Source organism: Alexandromys fortis, unplaced genomic scaffold (assembly GCF_014885135.2).
Source record: "Alexandromys fortis isolate MF-2015 unplaced genomic scaffold, M_Fortis_MF-2015_v1.1 scaffold_0, whole genome shotgun sequence".
Taxonomy (NCBI): domain Eukaryota; kingdom Metazoa; phylum Chordata; class Mammalia; order Rodentia; family Cricetidae; genus Alexandromys; species Alexandromys fortis.
Window position 1 is genome coordinate 45,290,311 of NW_026067949.1, and position 19,374 is coordinate 45,309,684.

The window sequence follows — 19,374 nt, forward strand, 5'->3', positions numbered from 1 at the left end:
GCAGAGCACCAGGCAGGGAGCACCTCTTGAAGCAAAGTTATTGAGGTCACCCCAGCCAGGAAGCACAGAGTGAAAGGGTGGGCGTGGACCTCAGAAAACCCTTCAAGGACACGTGCCAAGAACCTAACCAGCTCTGATTAACGGCAGCTCTTAAAGGTTCTACTGTGTCCCAATAGCACCATCAGCTGGAGACCAGGCCATCTGCACATGACCCCTGGGGAATGTTCAAGAACTAAGCACAATGTATCGCCTCTGACAAAGTCTCACTCCATCTCCAGTGTGTAGGTATGGTGGTATATGCTTGTGATCCCACTACCAGGGAGGAAGAAGCAGAAGGACCATGAGTCTCATACCTTCCTGGCACACACTGTTAACCTTTGTCTCAGAAGACAAATAAAGGAGAGGAAAAAAAAAAAAAACCTCTCAACCAACCCCAAAGGATCCTTACAGTTTTACTAGTTAACAACATCCCTCAAATGTCCAAGTTCAATGTCTGCTCTGAAACCTGAGGCAAATTCCTTGCTGTAAAAATAAAACACTCAGATACAATAAATACCACAAGGTAAACATTTCCATCCCAAGGGAGAGGAATAGGGGTCTATAAAGGAAGAACCAGACCAGAGCCAGATAGGAGCCATGCAGGGCAACCATCCAGTCCTTTCTTGGCTGTTCTGTACTGGGGACACAGGTTGGACTCATGAGGCGCTCTACCCATAGTCACGCTCTGTATGTTCCTCTCCTGCTGTCTTCTTCCTCCCCCTTTCTTGCTATATCTGTTCTTTTCTGAGGTCTTGCAGTGGAAACAGCTACAAATGGGAATATTCAGCTCAGCAAAGTAACAAAGCAGTTAGTAAAGGGAAACCTGAATTTCCTGTAGCGTTGTCGGTCATTTTGTCTCATTTCCGTGACTGTCATGCATTCTTAACCAACAAATGTTAGGCCGTGGCTATTCAGTGTATTCTAGGTGGAAAAAGGGAGTACCCGGGTATCTAGAGAACAAAAGATGACATCTGAAAAACCAGGGCAGAAATATGTCATAGGAAAGGATGGCTTTGTTATAAAAACCCAAAGCCAGTGTAACCCACATAAGAAAGAAATTGATGAACTGTGTTGAGATGTTCTCCGTTCTTTCCTGTTATTGGCTGTGGCCATTTGGCCTTTTCAGCGACCTCCACTGCCTGGCTTTCTGCTGTGGTAGGCACAGAAGGTGTATTAAAAATATTTCACAACTGCTAAGGCAGGAAATTCAACCAATGAGAAACGAACCTTGCTCAAGACAATTGCTATGGTCTAAACAAGTGCAAGAATTGGGCAGCCACCTGGAGTGAGGGAAATAAAACAGAGAAATGCATTTTAAAACCTTGGAGGGTTCGCCTACTTTATCCCAGTAAAATCGTCCTAGGTTTACAGCCTTTTTTCTTGGTTTTAACCTTGCGTGCATTTCAAATGATACTGATAAGGAAATGTATTTCCCGCAAAGCAGTGAATTTCCTCTTCCTTTCTCTAAAACAGTATCTGAAGTTCTAGAGAATGATTAATATACTGACTGTATGAGAAACGCAAGATTTCTACATAGAAAAAAAGAGAAGGAGAAGCGGACCACTCAGAAGAAAGAGATCCAGAGAGATAAGCAAAGGTGCCCACCAACCCCAGAGCAAAGGAATACAGATTCATAAAACACTTGTCCCAGGAGGAAAGCTCATGTTCTCCCTGATCACTTTCCACTTTATTTTCTCATTGAATCTGGAACTTGCCAGTTTGGCTAGAATGGCCTAGACCAGAAGACCCAAGGGAAATTCTCGTCTCTACCTCTCCAGTAGTAGGCTCAGAGCCTCCCCCATCCCTAGCTTTTAATGTGGATGCTGGGAATCTAAACTCAGGACTTATGTTTACACAGCTTACTGACTAGAACACCTCTCTAGCCCCTGAATCCTAAAGGACACAAAGCAGAGAAAAGTAGCAATAAATACTGTCACCTGCTGCAGGTGACACATCGGGACAAAGGCACTAAAATTGCAAGACCTCCCAAGGCAGGACAAGACCCCAGGAGAGACTTCCAGAAGAGAGAGGGGAGGAGGGTGGGTGTGTAGAAGGAAGACAGCGGGAGGGGAAGATGGAGATGAAGGGTCAGTGAAGTAGAGAACGGAAGCTGAAGAACAATAGAAGACAAAGAGTAGACTCTGTGACAAGGGCCAGCCAAGTCCTGGTGACAGCAGAGAAGGTCCGGCTTCAGTGTTGCTGACAGTGTAGTTAAGGGAAGCTAAGCTAGGTAAGAGCAGGGGCTCTTTTAGAAACGGTATAGAGAGAACATAAATTCCCACACGTTCCTCTGTGCATCCTTGGCCTAGTCTCTCCCGTAGCTGGTAGGTGGGTAGGGGGCAAGCAGCTCATCCTTGGACAACAAGAGGAACAGTCATGGTGCTTCCTTTGTCTCCCTGTGCAGCAGTGAGTTTTATATATGCCATGCTGGTCTGATTACAGGAAGGAGTTTCTAATGTCCAAGGTGCAATGTGCAGAGTCCACCAGTGTCCAGGGGACAAGATAGACAGACAAATTGTGCTAAGATCCTGAGATGTGGCAGTCTGACTCCTAGAAGCAGGTAGGGCTGTTTGCTCTAGAGTGCTGTCCTAATTCACTGTCTGACCGGGGCCATCGGTCATGTCACCTGTCAGTGAGAATAACAACGGTACCCACCTCACAGGGTCACTAGCGGATGACATAGCCAAGTGTCCCACCTGCGGCACAAAGTACTCGGGGTGTATCATCTACCAGGTGAGCTGTGCCAAGCAAGACTCGGTAGACGTGAGGACAGGACACATCTAAGATGATACTGTGGGCCATAGTAACAAAAGTTGTGTGCCGTGGGCACAGGAAGGAACAGCACCGAGGATATGGATTCATCTGTGAGCAGAGACTGTAGTGATCTTGGAGTGGGACCTCTCATCTGTGAGCAGAGACTGTAGTGATCTTGGAGTGGGACCTCTCATCTGTGAGCAGAGACTGTAGTGATCTTGGAGTGGGACCGCTGGGACTGTTTGCTACTGGGGTAGAGAGAAGCCCACGGGAGCTGGTGAAGGGCCGGAGGTAAAGGGGGGCGGGTGATAAAGAAATACGGCACATGTCCTAGCTGACCGTAGAACTCGGGAATGCTATGCTCTTGCTTCGTCCTTCACCTCTTTTTCTGAAAAAAAAAAAAAAGAGATTGTTTTCATTTAGCAGGTATAAGAGATGTTTTGAGACCCTTTTGAGTGCCATCATTGGTACTTCCCACTGGCCTGAGGAAAATATCCCTTTTCTAAATGAAAAGAGGGAGGAGGGAAGGAACTCAGATCCCACCCAAGCTGTGGCTGCACTCTGAGGGCCATGACTACGGCCTAATTTAGTCTGTTCTCCCAAAACATGTTTACAGAACCCCTGTATGTGCTTCAGATATAAAAAAAACGCCGCTGTCCCCAGAACCACACAGCTCAGGAGAGCACTGAGGGAGAGCTGGGCAATTCCTAAGTCCTCTGAGTACTCAACAGTCACACCTAGGTTATCTCATGTTTCTCCATGCTGTGGCTAAGTGGTGACAGTCCCAGGGACCCTCTGGTTCCGTGTCATTCGGTTACTCTAAAAAGCCAGGGGTTCAGGTAGTGTCAGTGTGCTCTAGAACACGGGCCTGCCCTATGGTGGTCAGGAATATCGGAAGCTACTAGGATCCCCGTGTTACTTCAAGTTCCTATCCGGACAGTCTAGCCATCACAGCTCTGCCAAGGTTTCTTTTCAGCCAGCCCATTGGAACTCAGCCCGCATCTCACCCATGCAGTCATCCCCAGTTCAAAATGATTAAACCTGGACCAGCTATTTTTATTTAGTCCTCCAAAAATAGCTCTCAGTCCTGGCTGGAAGCCACCCCCCCCCCTCCCGCGCTCCCTCCCGCTGCTCTTCAAGTGTGCATACCAGAGGTTTTTGCCCTGACTTTGGCTTCCCAATCTTTGGCATTTGGGGGCGCAACTGGACCCACCCAGACTCTGAGATGTTTTCAGACTGAGTCTTTTAGGGAGCTCTAAAAGTGCATTCACTATGGAAGTCTTAACCTGGAACACACGTGCCCAAAGACTTCTGAGGGCCCTAAAGCGAAGACGACCACCAGGTCTGCCTCAAGCTCCGTGTTCAGCAGGAGTGGGCGAACTGAGAGGTGGAGAGGTAGCAGTTAGGACTTGGGTGGGAGCACCCTGTCCCCATCAGGCTTCTTCAGGCGTGAGGGGAGCAGACCTGGCTCAAGGACCCTTCAACAGGGTTTGAATGGAGACCTCACCTCCTATTTCCACCCCGCCCTCCGGTGTGACTACTTTTGATCCCGCCCCAGACAAAGCCAATCCAACTCCTGTCGGAGGAATTAGGGGTATCAGGTTGCTCTCTCGGCTTCCCCCACCCCCTCACCGCGGCTCCCCTTCCCCACGTGACTCTTTGGAATCTTTGCCAAAGCTCGGAATCTCTGAGTCCATTTTCACGCCCAGCAAAGGAAAGAGGAAGGAGGCTAGAGAGGCGGAGGAAGGCAGAGCGCGTGTGCTTTAAATGCTGGGATCCACTCGGGGACTCATTCTGTGCATTTTCAGGTCCCTCATCCGAGGAGCATTGAGTTCGGGGTCTTCTCCAGCCTCTCTTTCCTGGGTGCATCCACAATTATGGCTCCACCTCCACTTGGGTAATCGCACCTCCGCCCTGCAGCGCAGCTCGGGGCTGCACGGTGCGGAGGTGGGCGTCGGTGTGGAGCAAGCCGCGCCCCCTCTGCCCTCCCCCTCCCGGCGAGGGGCGGGGGAGAGAAAGTGGCAGCAGCGCCCCCCACGCCTTCTCTGAGGAGCTCTGGCCTGCAGCAGCCCGGCGGCGCGGTGCAGCTGCAGCGCCCGGGAGTCCCGGAGCTCCCGCAGGGCCGCACAAAGTTTGCAGCCAGCGGCCCTGCACGGTCCAGCTCCCTGCGCGCTGCAGTGGCCCAGCCCGGCGTGTTCGCGGCGACCCCCTTGGACAACCGCTCGCCGACGCACGGGGGGCGTGCCGAGAGAACTTTGAAAAGCTGCTGAGGAGGAACCTGCGCCTGCTTCTCGCCAGTCGGGAACCTCTGGAGGAACGGGTCTAGCCCGAGGGAATGCTGAGAGATCCCAGCAGCCGCTGACCCGCAACTTTCCAGCTAGACTTGGCGGCGGGTTGAGCTTTGCCTCATTCCTGCAGCCTCAGCTCCCGTAGGTGGCTGAACTGCTTGCTGGGGAGGCGGGTGAGCCTCGGGGCTGAGTGTTGCTCTCGGCGGCATCCTTCTCGGGTCCACCTCCCCCCCACCTCCTCCAGCTCAGCTCTCGGCAGAGCAGCCCGCGTTTTCCCGTGTCTGCGCGTCCCGGCTCCCGGCGCCGCAGCCTGGGATTTGCCCGAGAGCAGGTTCTTGGATGGTGAAGGCTGGGCTCCTCCTGCGAGAGTGCCGCGGCGGCGATGAGTGTCCTCAAAGCGTGGCTCGGGGTGGCCCTAGCGCTGGCGGAATTTGCAGTATTGCCTCATTGCGAAGGTAAGGTAAAAAGCGCGGTGCCGAGTGTGTGTTCGTTCCTTCGTGCAGTTTAAAACACGCAGCAGCCTTTCGAGTGTTGTGGGTTGGGTGGAAGTTTTCTGATTTGGGGCGAGAGGTGGCATGGAGTGGGTTTTCCTCTCTTCTGAAATGTCCACTGCTGGTTTTTCTTGAGGTCAAATCACAGCCTGCTATGGCCTCCTCTCTGCTTTTTGGGGGGTGGGTGAGGGTCCTCTTGATGTGACATTTCTGAAAGTGGATCTTCCTTCCACTTCTAACCCTGAAGAAAAAGCAACTACATGGAGCCTAGGTGAGGAGTGAGTAGTTGCTCACTCCTGTGAAATCCTCCACCCAAACTCCATCGCTCTTTTTGCCTTCCTCACTCAATAAGTCTCCCCACTTAAAGACCATTTAGGATTTTACAAGTAGTGGGTTAGAGTATTTTGGCTGTAGACGATTCAGTTGTTCTGAAATAAATCTTCCCCAGCACCGAGAGCACGAGGTTGCCTGCTTCTCCAGGAAAAAAAAAATAGTGGTTGATAAGAATATAGGCTCTTCTTTTCTCCCTGGGTTCTTATTGGGGGGGCTTCAACCCACTTCCTCAAGACTACGGTCGTGTATGCAATCTCGGATTAGATAATAAACCTGTTAGTAAATCAAGATTTGAGGGTGGGTGGGTGACTTGCTGAGTCTGGCGTCGCTGCCCCCCCCCCTTCCCCTCCTCCCTCCCCCTACCCCCCCCCCCCCGCCCAGCGAACCCTGCCCTGTGGGAAGTCCAAGCCTCTTCCCCCGCCCGGCCCCCCCCCCCCCCCCCCCCCCGCAGACCTCCTGCCCCCGCCCCTCAGGCGCTGCGAGCTCTCACCTGCTCAGAGCGGCGGAGACTGTGACAGGGTTAGCACTTATGAAGGGGGAAGGGAGTGGCGGGGCTGGGAGGGAAGACGATTTCCATCCACGGCTGGGCTCTCCGTTTCCTCTCCCGGCTCCATTCATTATTCATCCAGCTGCAGAAAGAGTTCACCTGCCCAGTTGCAAATCATATAGGCGGTGTTGTGCACGTGGTGGGGAGTGGGGACGGCTGGAGGTCGCGGGAGGACAAAACCTCAGGTGGGCTTCCAGCCTCCAGAGCAGTGGCGCCTCTCGGCTAGCCTTGGGAATTCACGCGTAGACTGTCCCCACAGGTTAAGGCGCCACCTTCTCACATGGTCATGGAAATTATATCAAAAGGGTACTATTCCCAGGAAAAGCACACCTGGGGGGGGTTCCGCCCCTTTTAAACTGTGAGCAACCTGTTTTTTTTTTTTTTTTAAAGAATTGTATATATACATGTGTATGCATGCTTATAAAAAAACTTGAAAAATTTAATTATAGTAATTAACCAAATGGGGAGTCAGCTCAGGTTCCCCAAACTTCAACTTAGGACTTAGAAAAATTACAGTTTTACCTGGTGGCAGTTTCTTATTTAAAAATTATATCCCAACAACACAGAAAACATGCTATCACTCCTGGATTGCTCACCAGGGGGCAGTTGGAACAATGCTGTTTCTCGGAAGCAAATCTCTTGAAATGACAAAAGCCATTATTATTAAGAGGCTGTGGGGTATGCTCTTTGGAGGATCGGTAGACGTAGCTGGCAAAGTTTATGAACTGCCGAGTTGAATGTGTGTGTGTGTGTGTGTGTGTGTGTGTGCATGTGTTTTAGTCCTCCAAGGATTCTAGAACTTTGCATCCGATTTCTTAACCCACCTTCAGAGCATTCTGCCTGAGCTCACAAACTAGATCCTTTTTCAAGGTTTCAAGGGTTCTCAGTCAACCCTTGCTTAGCTTGAAATGAATGAACACAGACATCTTGAGCACATTATTTCTTTGCACCATGCTAAGCATTTTACACACTTTAGCTCATATAATTTGATCATTTGTGTGATAATGGTTTCACACTCACAAGTCGGCAGTAGTCTTGGTAAGGCCTTTGCATTGGGCCAGTTAAAACTTTCTTTTTCTTTAAAACTAAGAGACTGCCTCCAGGCACCTTGAATCCCTGCACTCCAGAGGCAGAGGCAGTTGGATCTCCATGAGTTCCAGACCAGCCTGGTCTTCAAAGCAAGTTCCAGAGCAGCCAGAACTATACAGAGAAATGCTGTCTTGAAAAACCAAAACCAACCAACCAAAAACAAAAACCAAACCAAAACAAACAAAACCCAACCCAAACAACCCAACCAACCCCAACCAAAAAAACATAAGACGTTGAAATGGAAAACTTTGGCCCTTAGAGGTTTTCTCAAGTGATAATTGTGATATTGACCCAGGGGACGATTTTTAAAATCAGGCATCTATTGGCCAGGTGGTGGCGGCGCACACCTTTAATCCCAGCACCTGGGAGGCAGAGGCAGGCAGATCTCTGTGAGTTCCACGCCAGCCTGGTCTACACAAGAGCTAGTTCTAGGACAGGTTCCAAAGCTACAAAGAAACCCTGTTCGAAAAACCAAAACAAACAAACAAAACCAAACCAGGCTTCTATATATGTCTTGCTGGATGGGCCATACAGTCACAAATGGATCTGCCAGCTCATGGAAGAGTTTATTGTTCATTCTCAGCCTGCAACAGAGGATGCTTGTGTCCTCCAGTTAATTCTTCCCACAGTTAGCGTTGTTATGGTGAGTCCTTCCTCACTGGCCTGTGATCTTAGGGCAGCTCCAGGAATTCTTGAGTCTCCAGCTTGGCGCAGTGAGTTCCAGTCAGAAGGGGGATTACCAAATAACATTCTCTTCAATTAACTTAAATAGATCAGCCTCCGTGATTAAGTGACTGACCTTGAATGAACTCCTTAACTAAATGAGGAAGGTGCTCTGTGGTGGTAGCTTTAAATATGTTTTCTAATTATAAATAAAGAGATCAAGGGTCAGGGGTATAGGTCAGTGATAGAGCTTTTGCTCATGGCCCTGGTTCAATACCCACACATGACAATAACAAAAAAAGAGGGTTTTCTGAGATTTTCAGTTTCTAAATTTTTATCTTAAGTATCAAGAGAAAGATGAATTTTTATAACCGAGTTGTTGGCAGTGTTATTGTACATGGCCTCAAGACTGCTAAACTGATAAACTATGATTTGAAGGATTAATAAAACCAAGAAGTCACAGGCGGCTTCAAACGTGGCTGCTTCCCGCATCAAAGAAACTGTAACATCATTTTCTGGAGACTCATCTTTTTTTTTTTTTTTGTTTTGTTTTATTTTTTGTTTTTTTTTTGTTTTTTTTTTCGAGATAGGGTTTCTCTGTGGCTTTTGAGCCTGTCCTGGAACTAGCTCTGTGGACCAGGCTGGTCTCGAACTCACAGAGATCCGCCTGCCTCTGCCTCCCGAGTGCTGGGATTAAAGGCGTGCGCCACCATCGCCTGGCTGAGACTCATCTTGAGTTGTTCTCATGTGTGGAAATTATGAGAGTTTAAACTAGTTAGACAGTTGGCATGGAATTGGAAAATACTGTTGGAGACCTGGCCCCTAGTCCCAATACTAGGCCCCACCCAGTGACTTTAGCTAATCCCACAAATTCCCTTGTAACAGTTTACATTGTAAAGACCATTTGACTGAGATTTTGTTCTATTTACAGGTATATCAGCAGTTTTGATTCTACGTTTGGCCAGAGTTCCTTTGATGAGGCATTTAGTGCTTAAGACTCAGTTCTGGTCACGAACTGTGCTGGCTTCTTCACTGACACAAACAGCCTCCCTCTGTCTTTCATTCTGCAAACCTTTGTTGAGAGCTCTTATGTCCTCTTAGGTTTGGTGGGAGTTGGAAATTCTGACATCATAGGGAGCCAGCCAAACAGCCCTTGTCTGTAGAACGTACCTTCCAAGAAGTTTACATATCCTTAAGTTTATAATATTGGTAAAATAGCAGTAGTGCTCTGAGCATGTGTAGCCCTTCTCAGCTTTCTCAGGACTGAGGTTTTCCAGGCTCTAGGTGATTGATACTGACTCTAACTCTGCAGCCTCTGGTTTTCATCACTACCTGTGAGTAGATACAGGTATATGATGTATCACCGTGGGTTCTTGTTTCTAATATATTGCATTTCCATTCCCCTGTGGGATTAGATTTTGAGTATCACCTTCCCCATAGACATCCTGGAGTGGGGACACAGACATCTAGATTCACTGTTATGGACTTGGGTGGCAACCTCACTCAATTTTACTCAGGCACAGTTAGTCATAAAACACTCTCCACCACGGGGCTCGGAAGAGGGGAGAGACCACCACACGGCAGAGCTGGAGCCTCATGCCAAATCGTCTCGTAGTCCAGAGGCAGTTGGCCTATTTCAGTTTTAGTGCTCTATTAATTGATCTGAATCCTAGCTGAGAGCAATCAGGGCATGAGTCATCCTGCCAGTCCAGAAATGATTCTATTTTAACTACTCCACCGCGTGCCCAGCCATATGCCAAATTATAGCACAACAGCAAGCATGAACATTTAAATACCAACTTGTGGCTGCTTGATCCTAACGAGTCATCTTTTTGTGATACCCCTGCGTGCTGGCTCATTTGACCTCAACTTGAGACAATCTAGATTTATCTGAAAGGAGGGAACCCCAACCGAGAAAATGCCTTCCAAGATCTGGCTACAAGTCATTTTCTCAATTAGCAAGCAACGAAGGAGGGCCCAGCCCATTGCGGGTGCTGCCATCTCTGGGCTAGTGGTACTGGGTTCAGTAAGAAAGCAGGCTGAGCAAGCCATGAAGAGTAAATCAGTAAGCAGCACCCTCCATGGCCTCTGCATCAGCTCCTGCCTCCAGGCTCCTGCCGTGTTTTGCGTTCCTGTCCTGACTTCCATCAGTGGTGGACTGTTATATGGCAGAGTAAGCCAAGTAAACCCTTTCCTCCTCAAGCTGCTTTGGTTGTGGTGTTTCGTTGCGGCACTAGTCACCCTGTCTAGGGCATCCTGCTCTCCTAATCTCTCCTCTTACTGGCTCTACGTGCCTCGGTGTCTTTTGACCTGAGTGTCTGTGTTGTGTGGCAGATCTTTCGCAGAAGACACAACCACACAATCTACTGCTGCTTACTCCAAACAGGGAGTCCATGACAGATCAAAGCGGGACACCACCGAAGTGTAACTTGGTAGCGTTTTATTGGGGTTACTTGCAGGACTATAGGTGAGGGGTTACTTACAGGTGCGGAAGTGACTCAAGGACAGCTGCATGACCAAGGCCCACCCCAGCTGGGTGACAGCTCACAAAGCTGGGAACCTGGCACTCACTGCACGGTCTGCAAACAGCTCAACAGGTTGCAAAGTGTCCTTTCTGGGTGGCTCAGTTGAGTCCTTTTTAGGCAAATACAGCTGGTTTTTGCTTCTTCTAGGCAGGTTTTTTTTTTTTTTTTTTTTTTTTTTTTTTTTTGCCTCTGCTTCTTTCAGGCTCCTTGGTGGGTCTCTGCTTCTCCTTTATAACTTGGCTTTTCTGGCTACGATTCAGAAGTCTTTACTCTTTATACGCTAGTGGGAAGAATGGAACCTAGTGAATCTGTCAGCTTCAGGGACTTCCTGAAGCTATGTCGAGTTTACTTCCTGTCTTAAGAAGTGTCCCTTGCAGTATTTTACTTCTTCTTGGGCCATTCTGATGTTTCACCTTCCTGTAAGAATCCCCTTTAAGAATTTCCCTACAAGATGCAAAGTTTTCATCAAGGATGAAACTGGTACCCAAAGCCTGACACTTTGTGTCTGTTGGATTTACTTAATCAACTTAGTTACCAACCACTATCTTAGTGGCTAATAGTTTTTAGATGGAAGCATCTTAAAATTTTTTTATCTCAAAATCTCCCTAACAATATTAAGTTTTCTGCAGGTACCTCATAAAGGACTGTTATATTAAATTATTATACATTATAATTTCCAAGGGACTCTGCTTTTCTTGTGCCAGGAGATGTACCCAGCACCCACTGCCAGACAACATTCCAGCTTCATCTGGTGGTGGGTGTGCAGGCTGCCACAGTGTAGAAGAAATACGCTTGCTCTGGCTGGCCTCGTCTGGCTTTGGGTGATGATGAATGTTTGATGGCACTGGGCATCACACTGTAATGTTTTCTTTTCTCCGGAGAGTAGAAATGAGGTTTTGGAAAGTGTGTTAATGGAGACTCATGCAGGCGGCTGCCTTCCGGGTAGCACTGTTCGTTTTAGGGAAGCCCTCAGAGGGCAAAGCTAATTTCTTTTGGAATTGCACATCGTGGAGTAACCCACATTGAGTTGTTTCGTTTTCTAATGATAGAATTTATCAGCTACATATTGTTTGACTTGGATCTGTCCCAGATGTTTGGCTCGAACAAGTGTAAATGTAGGGCCATCCTCAAGACTGCTGAGTGTTTTCCTGTTGCAGTGAGCCTCTAGGGTCTATCCAGACTTCCGGAAATGGGCTTTGCTTAGTTCTTCTGGTGCTGGATTTCTTTACAAGCCTTGGAAAGAAGCTGATTTTGCAAGACAACATGATGGAGACCAGAACTAACATTGCAGTCACATACCCTGTAAAGACGTGGTGGCTAGTGGTGGCCTGCGTGTGCACTGGCTCTGGAGGTTATGCTGCGTAGGTGTGTCTTGTGCTCGAGTTTGTGTCAGCATCCTCTGTGATGTCCACATGACAATGGCAGTACCCAATCATGCACTTCCTGGAAAGTTGCTTTCTATGATTGTTGAAATAGGAGTGGCAGGGCTGCGTCCCCAGCACCCCGGCCGCCTGCTAGCTCATGCCCGAAATTACAACACACAAATTGTATTCTTTTAAACACTGCTTGCCCATTATATCCAGCCTCTTCTCGGCTAACTCTCGCACCTGGACTAGCCCATTTCTAATAATTGTTTGTAAGCACCCCAAGGTGCGCTTACCAGGAAGATTCTAGCCTACGTCCATCCTGGGTTGGAGCTGCCTGGGAGAGCAGAGCTTGGCGTCTCTGCTCCAGAGAGCAGAGCTGTCGGGTCTGAGCTCACTTCCTCTTCCTCCCAGCATCCTATTCTGTTTACTCCTCCCACCTATCTTTTAACCTATCAGGGCGAAGGAGTTCCTTTATTGCTTAACCAATGAAATCAACAGATTGATATATGACACTCCCACATCATATGATTGTATGGGAGAATGGTTTATTCTAAAGGGTAAATAGTGTCTTTTTTCCCCCCTAAAAGTTGAAATTTATAAGATTATTTTAAAGGTTACATACAGTTGAAAACATCGTGATGTGCATGATAAGTGCATATAATTTTGTCTGTCAAGTAAAAGAAAACCTGGATATGTCACAGATATTTAATTGTTTAGCCATTAAGAGATTAATAGTCTGAAAAAATGATTCAATTTTGTTAAATTGTACCTAAGTGGTGATTATCTCCATCATAATTTTAAAAACATCATTGTACGTTTTAAGCATCAGACATAAGTAAATGTGTGTTTAAATAACTTCGAAAGTGATTGTAGTCATGAAAACGAAAGGGGACCATTTGGGAAGAAAACGGGACGAGTGGGAGGAAGAGGGGCGAGAGCAGGTAGTAGGAGCAACTAGGATCAAGGCATGGAATGCGCACACGTAGAAATACCATCCTGAAACCCATTCTTGTGAGTCCTGAATATAGTGCTGGTAAAATTTTAAAAGTGTATTGTTAGCCAGGCGGTGGTGGCACACGCCTTTAATCCCAGCACTTGGGAGGCTGAGACAGGCGGATCTCTGTAAGTTCGAGACCAGCCTGGTCTACGAGAGCTAGTTCCAGAACAGGCTCCAAAGCTACAGAGAAACCCTGTCTCACCCCCTCCCCCATGTATTGTTCGTTGGGGAAACAGCTCAGTTGATAAAGTGTTTGTCGTGCCAACACGAGGACCTGAGTTCGATACCCAGTGCTACGGAGGTGGAGTCAGTCACCCGCCATGCCTGCTTGCCATTCCCTGTCAGTGAGAGACCCTGTCTTAAAACACATGATAGAAAGTACCCACGTAATGACAACTGTACCTGAGGGTGACCTGTGGCCTCCACATGCACACATGTGCATCGCAGTGCACACACTTAGATACACACACACACACACACACACACACAAACACAAGTGATTCAAACTGAATTGTTGAGGTATATGTTTCTTCCAGATACAATGATTGTTTAATATTTATACATACATATATCTCTTTTCTTTTTAACATATTATAGATTGAAATACTATCTTCAGGACAAAATTTCTTAGAAATAGGTCAGTTGAGATGAATTTTCCCTCAAGGTTTTATCTCAAGTTTTTCTTATTTGAATGTCAAGGACATAAGTCATCTCAGCAAATTTACCTATAGAGATCTTGCTTCCAAACCCAAGTGTAAACATTCCTCTCATTTCCTTTAAAGATTGTTAGTTCTGTGATTGACAGGAAAGGCCGGCCAGCTCTCTACTGAGAAGTTAGCCTTCTTAGGATCTGTGGGGATATGTCCTATGATAAACGTGTCCATCCCTCCTTGGAAACTGACCATGCCCTGTTATGACATGCTTCCATTGTATTGAATCTGTGCGTGTTTCCACCGTGTTGTGTCTGCACGTGTTTCTACCGTGTTGTGTCTGCATGTGTTTCTACCATGTGTGTCTGCACATACTTCCTCCGTATTTCCCCCATGTGTGTCTGCGCTTTCACCATGTTGTGTCTGCGTGTTTCCACTGTGTTCTGTCTGCACTCTTTGCTCTCTCTTTGGTGTCTCAATTGCTGTGAGGCTCGCTGGGAGTGTGCTGCACGCTGCTCGCTGCTCGCAGGTTAAAGGACACCTGTTGTGTTGCTCAGAAATCACCGGAAAATGTGTGTATGCTGCTTAAAATTAGGATTGCGACTTCATATGGTTCTAAAACATAGACTCATTTTCTGCTGTGCTAGCTGTTCAGAATGTGAGCACCCCGAGTCAGATTCTCCCCTCTTCTGCCTTTAGAACAGATTATCTTTTTCTTTTTTCATTTGGCATCTAATGACTGGAAAATACAAAGATGTATCGGTTCATAAGCAGCCCATCAAGGAAAAGCAAGAGCGAGAAGAGTTTCAGAGGTCAGGGGCTCGGTAGGAGAGTGCTTTGCAAACAGCTTCCATCTGTGGTGCCCCCACACCGTGGCTTAACCTCCCCAGTGAAGACCGTGCTAAGCGAAAGGCGTGAAATAGGTGTCTTTGTGTTTATATAGTCACCCAGCGAATGCCGATTATGTGGACAGGCTGGAAAGAAGTTCAAAGACATAGAGGCAGCCCCTTTCCTGAGCTCATGTACTGAGGTGGATATGGTCAGAGGCCTACAATCCCAGCTCTCCAGAAGCTGAGGCCAATGTGGGATACACAGGGAAACCTTGTCTCAAAACAAACAAACCTAAAGCAATCAAACAAATAGCAGCAACAAGACAAATAGGATGCCCCAGGAAAGTATCAAGAATGGATCCGACAAAATAATTCGGGCACGGAGGCCTATGAGTTCAGAGGAGAAGGATGGGACCTGGAGCACGAACCCCCAAGAGACCAAATACACCTCCACAGGAACTGAAACTGAAAGAAACTTTGAGACGTGAAAATTACTATGGAATAAATTGGCTCCTTGAGTTGATCTGGAGAATTTATGTAGCAAAGAATGAAAGAATGGCTTAGATAGATAAATTCAGAGTGGATTATGGAAGCTTTTGTGACAGAGCACATAGATAATAACATTTATTTATACTGTGCCGCTATACATGCATCTATTTCTATTAAAATATAGTCATATGACTTCCCTCCCTTCCCTTTTCTTCCTCCACCAGTTCTCTGCACGCCCTCAAATTCCTGGTCTCTTCTTTTCTAATTATTGTTTTACACACACAAATACACACACACACACTCACTCACACACAAACTACTAAGCCTGCTCAGTGATGCCTGCATGAACATGATTTCAGGACTGACCACTTGGTATTGGATAACCGACTTCTCCCTCCCCGAGGGAAGACTACCTCTCCTACTCTGAGCATCCCTTTGATGCCTACAGTTCCTTTGTCAAGCCTGTGTTAGTATGTCTATTGATGTGTTCCTTGTTCAGATCTTTAGGCAGCCATATTGTTGAGGTTTAAAGACATTTCTTTGAAAATCCAAATGATATGCTTTAATCGTGCACTTTGTCACATGTCTGCAAGAGTTGATCTGATGGAAGGGGTTATTCTCCTATGGTAAGAACTTTGAGCCTTTAAAGCAAAGTCGTTAGCTAGGTCTGAAAGTGGTGGAGTTAAGAAATAAGCATGCCGGGGTAGTGACTATTGGTTTGTTACGCACTGTTTTCTAATTCTTGTTTGTTCTTTCCTCCCACAGGTGCTTGTCTCTATCAGGGTTCCTTGCTTGCGGTAGGTCATTCTTAATTCTATTTTATTTGGATTAAGTGAGATGCTTGACTGAGATGACTGAGTGAGTGAGGGGATTGTGTCACTCTAAAATATGTTTATTTTCTTCTCCGCGGGTTGAGGATTCCTCCTCTACTGGTACCCGTACCATCGCGCTCAATTACTTAATAACCCCTCGAGAGTGAATTAGTTCCATTTGTATACTCAAGTATTGAATGAGGAGTTTGCCCCCAGCCCATCTGCATTCGGTGTCTCTCCTTTCTGTTCTTGCAGTCGGGGATAATTGGGTCCCATCCTCTCGTCACATGCAAACCAGGGCGCGACGTGTTTGTGTTCTGTTACATTTGCCTCCTGCTCTGATCCCGTCTTTAAAAAGATGCTCTTATTCGATTCAGTACAACAGAAGAGATTCTCGATGACTTCTCTGAGTGATAAGCTTAAGTTTCTGGTAAACAACAAACAAATTAGCATTTTTATCTCTGACCCTTTGCCACGCCGGGGTAGGCAGAATTGATTTTGAATTTAATGTCAGAATGACTTGGGGGAAAAGCTGATGCAAGTCCCGTGCGTTCCTTTTCATTAATAATGCACTGTGGTGCATAACAGTGTGTTAAAGCCTTATTGAAAAGACTGTCTACACTCCATCAACTCTAATAAATGCTATGACAAGCCATTCTTCACCACTTTTTCAGTTGGGGCTTAACACATGCTGCAATAAAACAGACTCCGAGGGTTGGAGGGATGTGCTCACTCGTCCCAGCCTGCTATTGATACGTGGTGTGATTTTAGTTTGTCATCTTCCATTATCCTTGTGCTGAAATAGACGAGGAGTAGCCGAAGTCTCCAGGAGTCTAGATAATTATAGACATTTGAAGTAATATGGTCTTTATATGCTATAGTTGCTGTTCTGAAGACGTACACACACACACACACACATCCTTCCTGATAGTTTTCCATTAAAGAACCGGAAAAAGCTATTTTTTTTCCTCTTTTTCATTCCATGCCCTAAAAGCAGAATTTTCTTTCTGTTTCTTCTCTAATACATTTTAGAAATCACTCTGAAATCAAAGTCTGTCTTCAGTTCCCGGGAGTAATGGTATATACTTTAGTTCATTCTTTTTCAATATGTTTTCATAGCTATTGATCCATCTGGTACAGTGTAGTAGGCAGGTCGTGCATCCCCATCCCCCACCCCTTACAGGGTCTTATTATAATTATGGAGCCTACTGTGGCACTGAACCCATGATCTTGATTGTTGGGAGTGGTTCACCAAGCCCAGAAGCCCTCCTTTTCTGATGGAGAATTGAAGAAGAGAGAGGGAGATGAAGAAACTGGCTGGGGGTCTTTGGCCATTGAGGGGTGGGCGTCATTAATCAATCTGTCTGCTCTCTCTTCCCTACCGTTATCTGCAGATGTATCTAGACTACCTCCCCCATTCACCTTTTGTTGCTGCGTGTACTTGAATAAAAAGAAAAAAAATCATAAGATAATCAAGGGGTTAGTTCTAACCAGTTTAAAAAGAAACCCCAGTTGCATTGAGTGGATCACCTTGATTCCTGTCTGTCCACGCCCTGCGGGTCACGCCTAGTAGAGTGGTTTCCTGCATCAACTAAACCCGCACTCATGAGCACCCTCCAGCCGCCATCTTTGCCCCAAGACTTCACTATCTTTGTTCCTCACCCTGCTCCAGCCCTAAGTACTTGAAGTACTTAGCATTGTATTTATGCAGTTCAGTCAGAGAGGCAGACAGTAATTACCACAACAAATACTATCTACTTACCTAACGGGACACTGGACATGCTGGTCTAGGTCCTGGCGAACATCAATGAACAAATGAAAATCTCCGCCATCTTGAAGTTCAAATTGTACGTCAGATATGCTTTCAAGAACTGGAAGAAGCAAGAAAAATAAAGAAGTGTAGGATGGGAAAATGGAAAGGACTCAGCTGGGGTTTATCACTTTAACTAGGATGAAAAAGTGACATTTGAAGCAAGACCTGGAAGAGGCTCTTCTAGGACTGAACCTGTAGACATCAAGGAGAAGGACATTTAGAGGGTTAAAGGTGAATGTCAAGAGTGAGTCAGAATTCCCTTGGCCATTTGTCGGGTACCTGGAGGTCAAACAGCTGTTGCAGATACCCAAGGCAGAAGGCAGCTGGAGTGGAAGCCAGGAGGGAGGGTGGGCAGGGGACGGAGTGGAGTGTCCAGCCTTGGTCTGGATTTTGCTTCTCTTTTCAGCAGAGGTGGGTGAACCATTAGAAGTGCAAGGGAAGAGAAATGACAAAGCCTGACTTATCGCTTAATTAAACTGTAAGAATAGGAATGTAAAAGGAAATCGCACTCTTGTTTCTAGGGAAACAATGTTGAATACTTTAAAAAGACTGTAGAGGTGAGTCACTCAGAGTTGCTGTCAAATCAGGTGTGGGAGAAGCAGACACAAAAGCCCGGGGAAAGCTGAAAATCTATAGATTCTGCATTTTGATTTATCTATAACCACCTTTTGTTTTAATGATATTAAAATTGACAGTAGCTTCTGGAGTGTACTTCAGAGGTTGATTATTTGCCTGGAATGCACTAGGCCCTGGGTTTGATCTCCAACATCATAGCAGGAGTTGGGGGAGAGGGGGGTGGAGAAAAAAAGAAAGGAAAGAAGGAAGGGAAGGGATAATGGGGGGGGGGCGGGGAGAAATACCAGGTAGTAGTAACTATTGTGGTAGTAGTTAATTACATAGTTTGTTATGAGTCCCTCTTCACATGACCTAACGAAGACAGACATGGCCCTTCTGCCAATGAGATTGGAGAACGAATATACATGAATATATTTTGAATTTCAAGAATCCAAGAGCAATGCTCTAGTCTAGCAGTGTAGTATACAATTCTGGGAATTCCTAGTTGAGCAGCTCTTTACTTCTGTGGGTGAGAAGCACACCCCACTTAAGAGCTAGCCCTGTGTGGGGCAGCTCAGCACCATCTTAGAATTCTACCCACAAGCTCCTTATTTCAGAGCTAGAAATGACATCAGAGACCTGGTTTTCTGAGGTTCTTGTTTTATACCCAAGGAAAATAGGACAGGAATATAAAGTTCTTGTGTCTCATTCAGTTGTCAAGGGGACAACCAGAAGGAGGCCTGGCCAGCCTAAAAATGGCAAGTATCAGCTTACCCAAAAGACTTCCCTAAAATGGAGCTGGAGAGGTAGCTCAGTGGTTAAGAACATGGACTGCTCTTCCAGAGGTCTGGTTTGTTTCCTGGCAACCATACAATGGCTTACAACTGTCTGTAACTCCAGTTCCAGTGGATCCAATGTCTGTTCTGGCCTCTGAAGGAATTCTTTTTTTTTTAAATATTTATTTATTTATTTGTTATGTATACAATATTCTGTCTGTGTGTATGTCTGCAGGCCAGAAGAGGGCACCAGACCTCATTACGGATGGTTGTGAGCCACCATGTGGTTGCCGGGAATTGAACTCAGGACCTTTGGAAGAGCAGGCAATGCTCTTAACCACTGAGCCATCTCTCCA

The 19,374-nt window shown here is 46.6% G+C and overlaps 1 protein-coding gene across 1 annotated transcript in view; it reads left to right on the forward strand.

Annotated features, from left to right (window-relative positions):
• Window positions 1–5,209: 5,209 nt before the first annotated feature.
• The window catches only part of Fras1 (Fraser extracellular matrix complex subunit 1), a 398,956-nt gene continuing 384,791 nt past the window's right edge, over window positions 5,210–19,374 (forward strand). Inside the window, exons 1-2 of the mRNA XM_050150115.1 lie at window positions 5,210–5,536; window positions 15,828–15,859. Coding sequence (XP_050006072.1) covers window positions 5,464–5,536; window positions 15,828–15,859 — 105 coding nt within the window. The 5' untranslated portion in view covers window positions 5,210–5,463. The remainder of the gene's footprint in view (window positions 5,537–15,827; window positions 15,860–19,374) is intronic.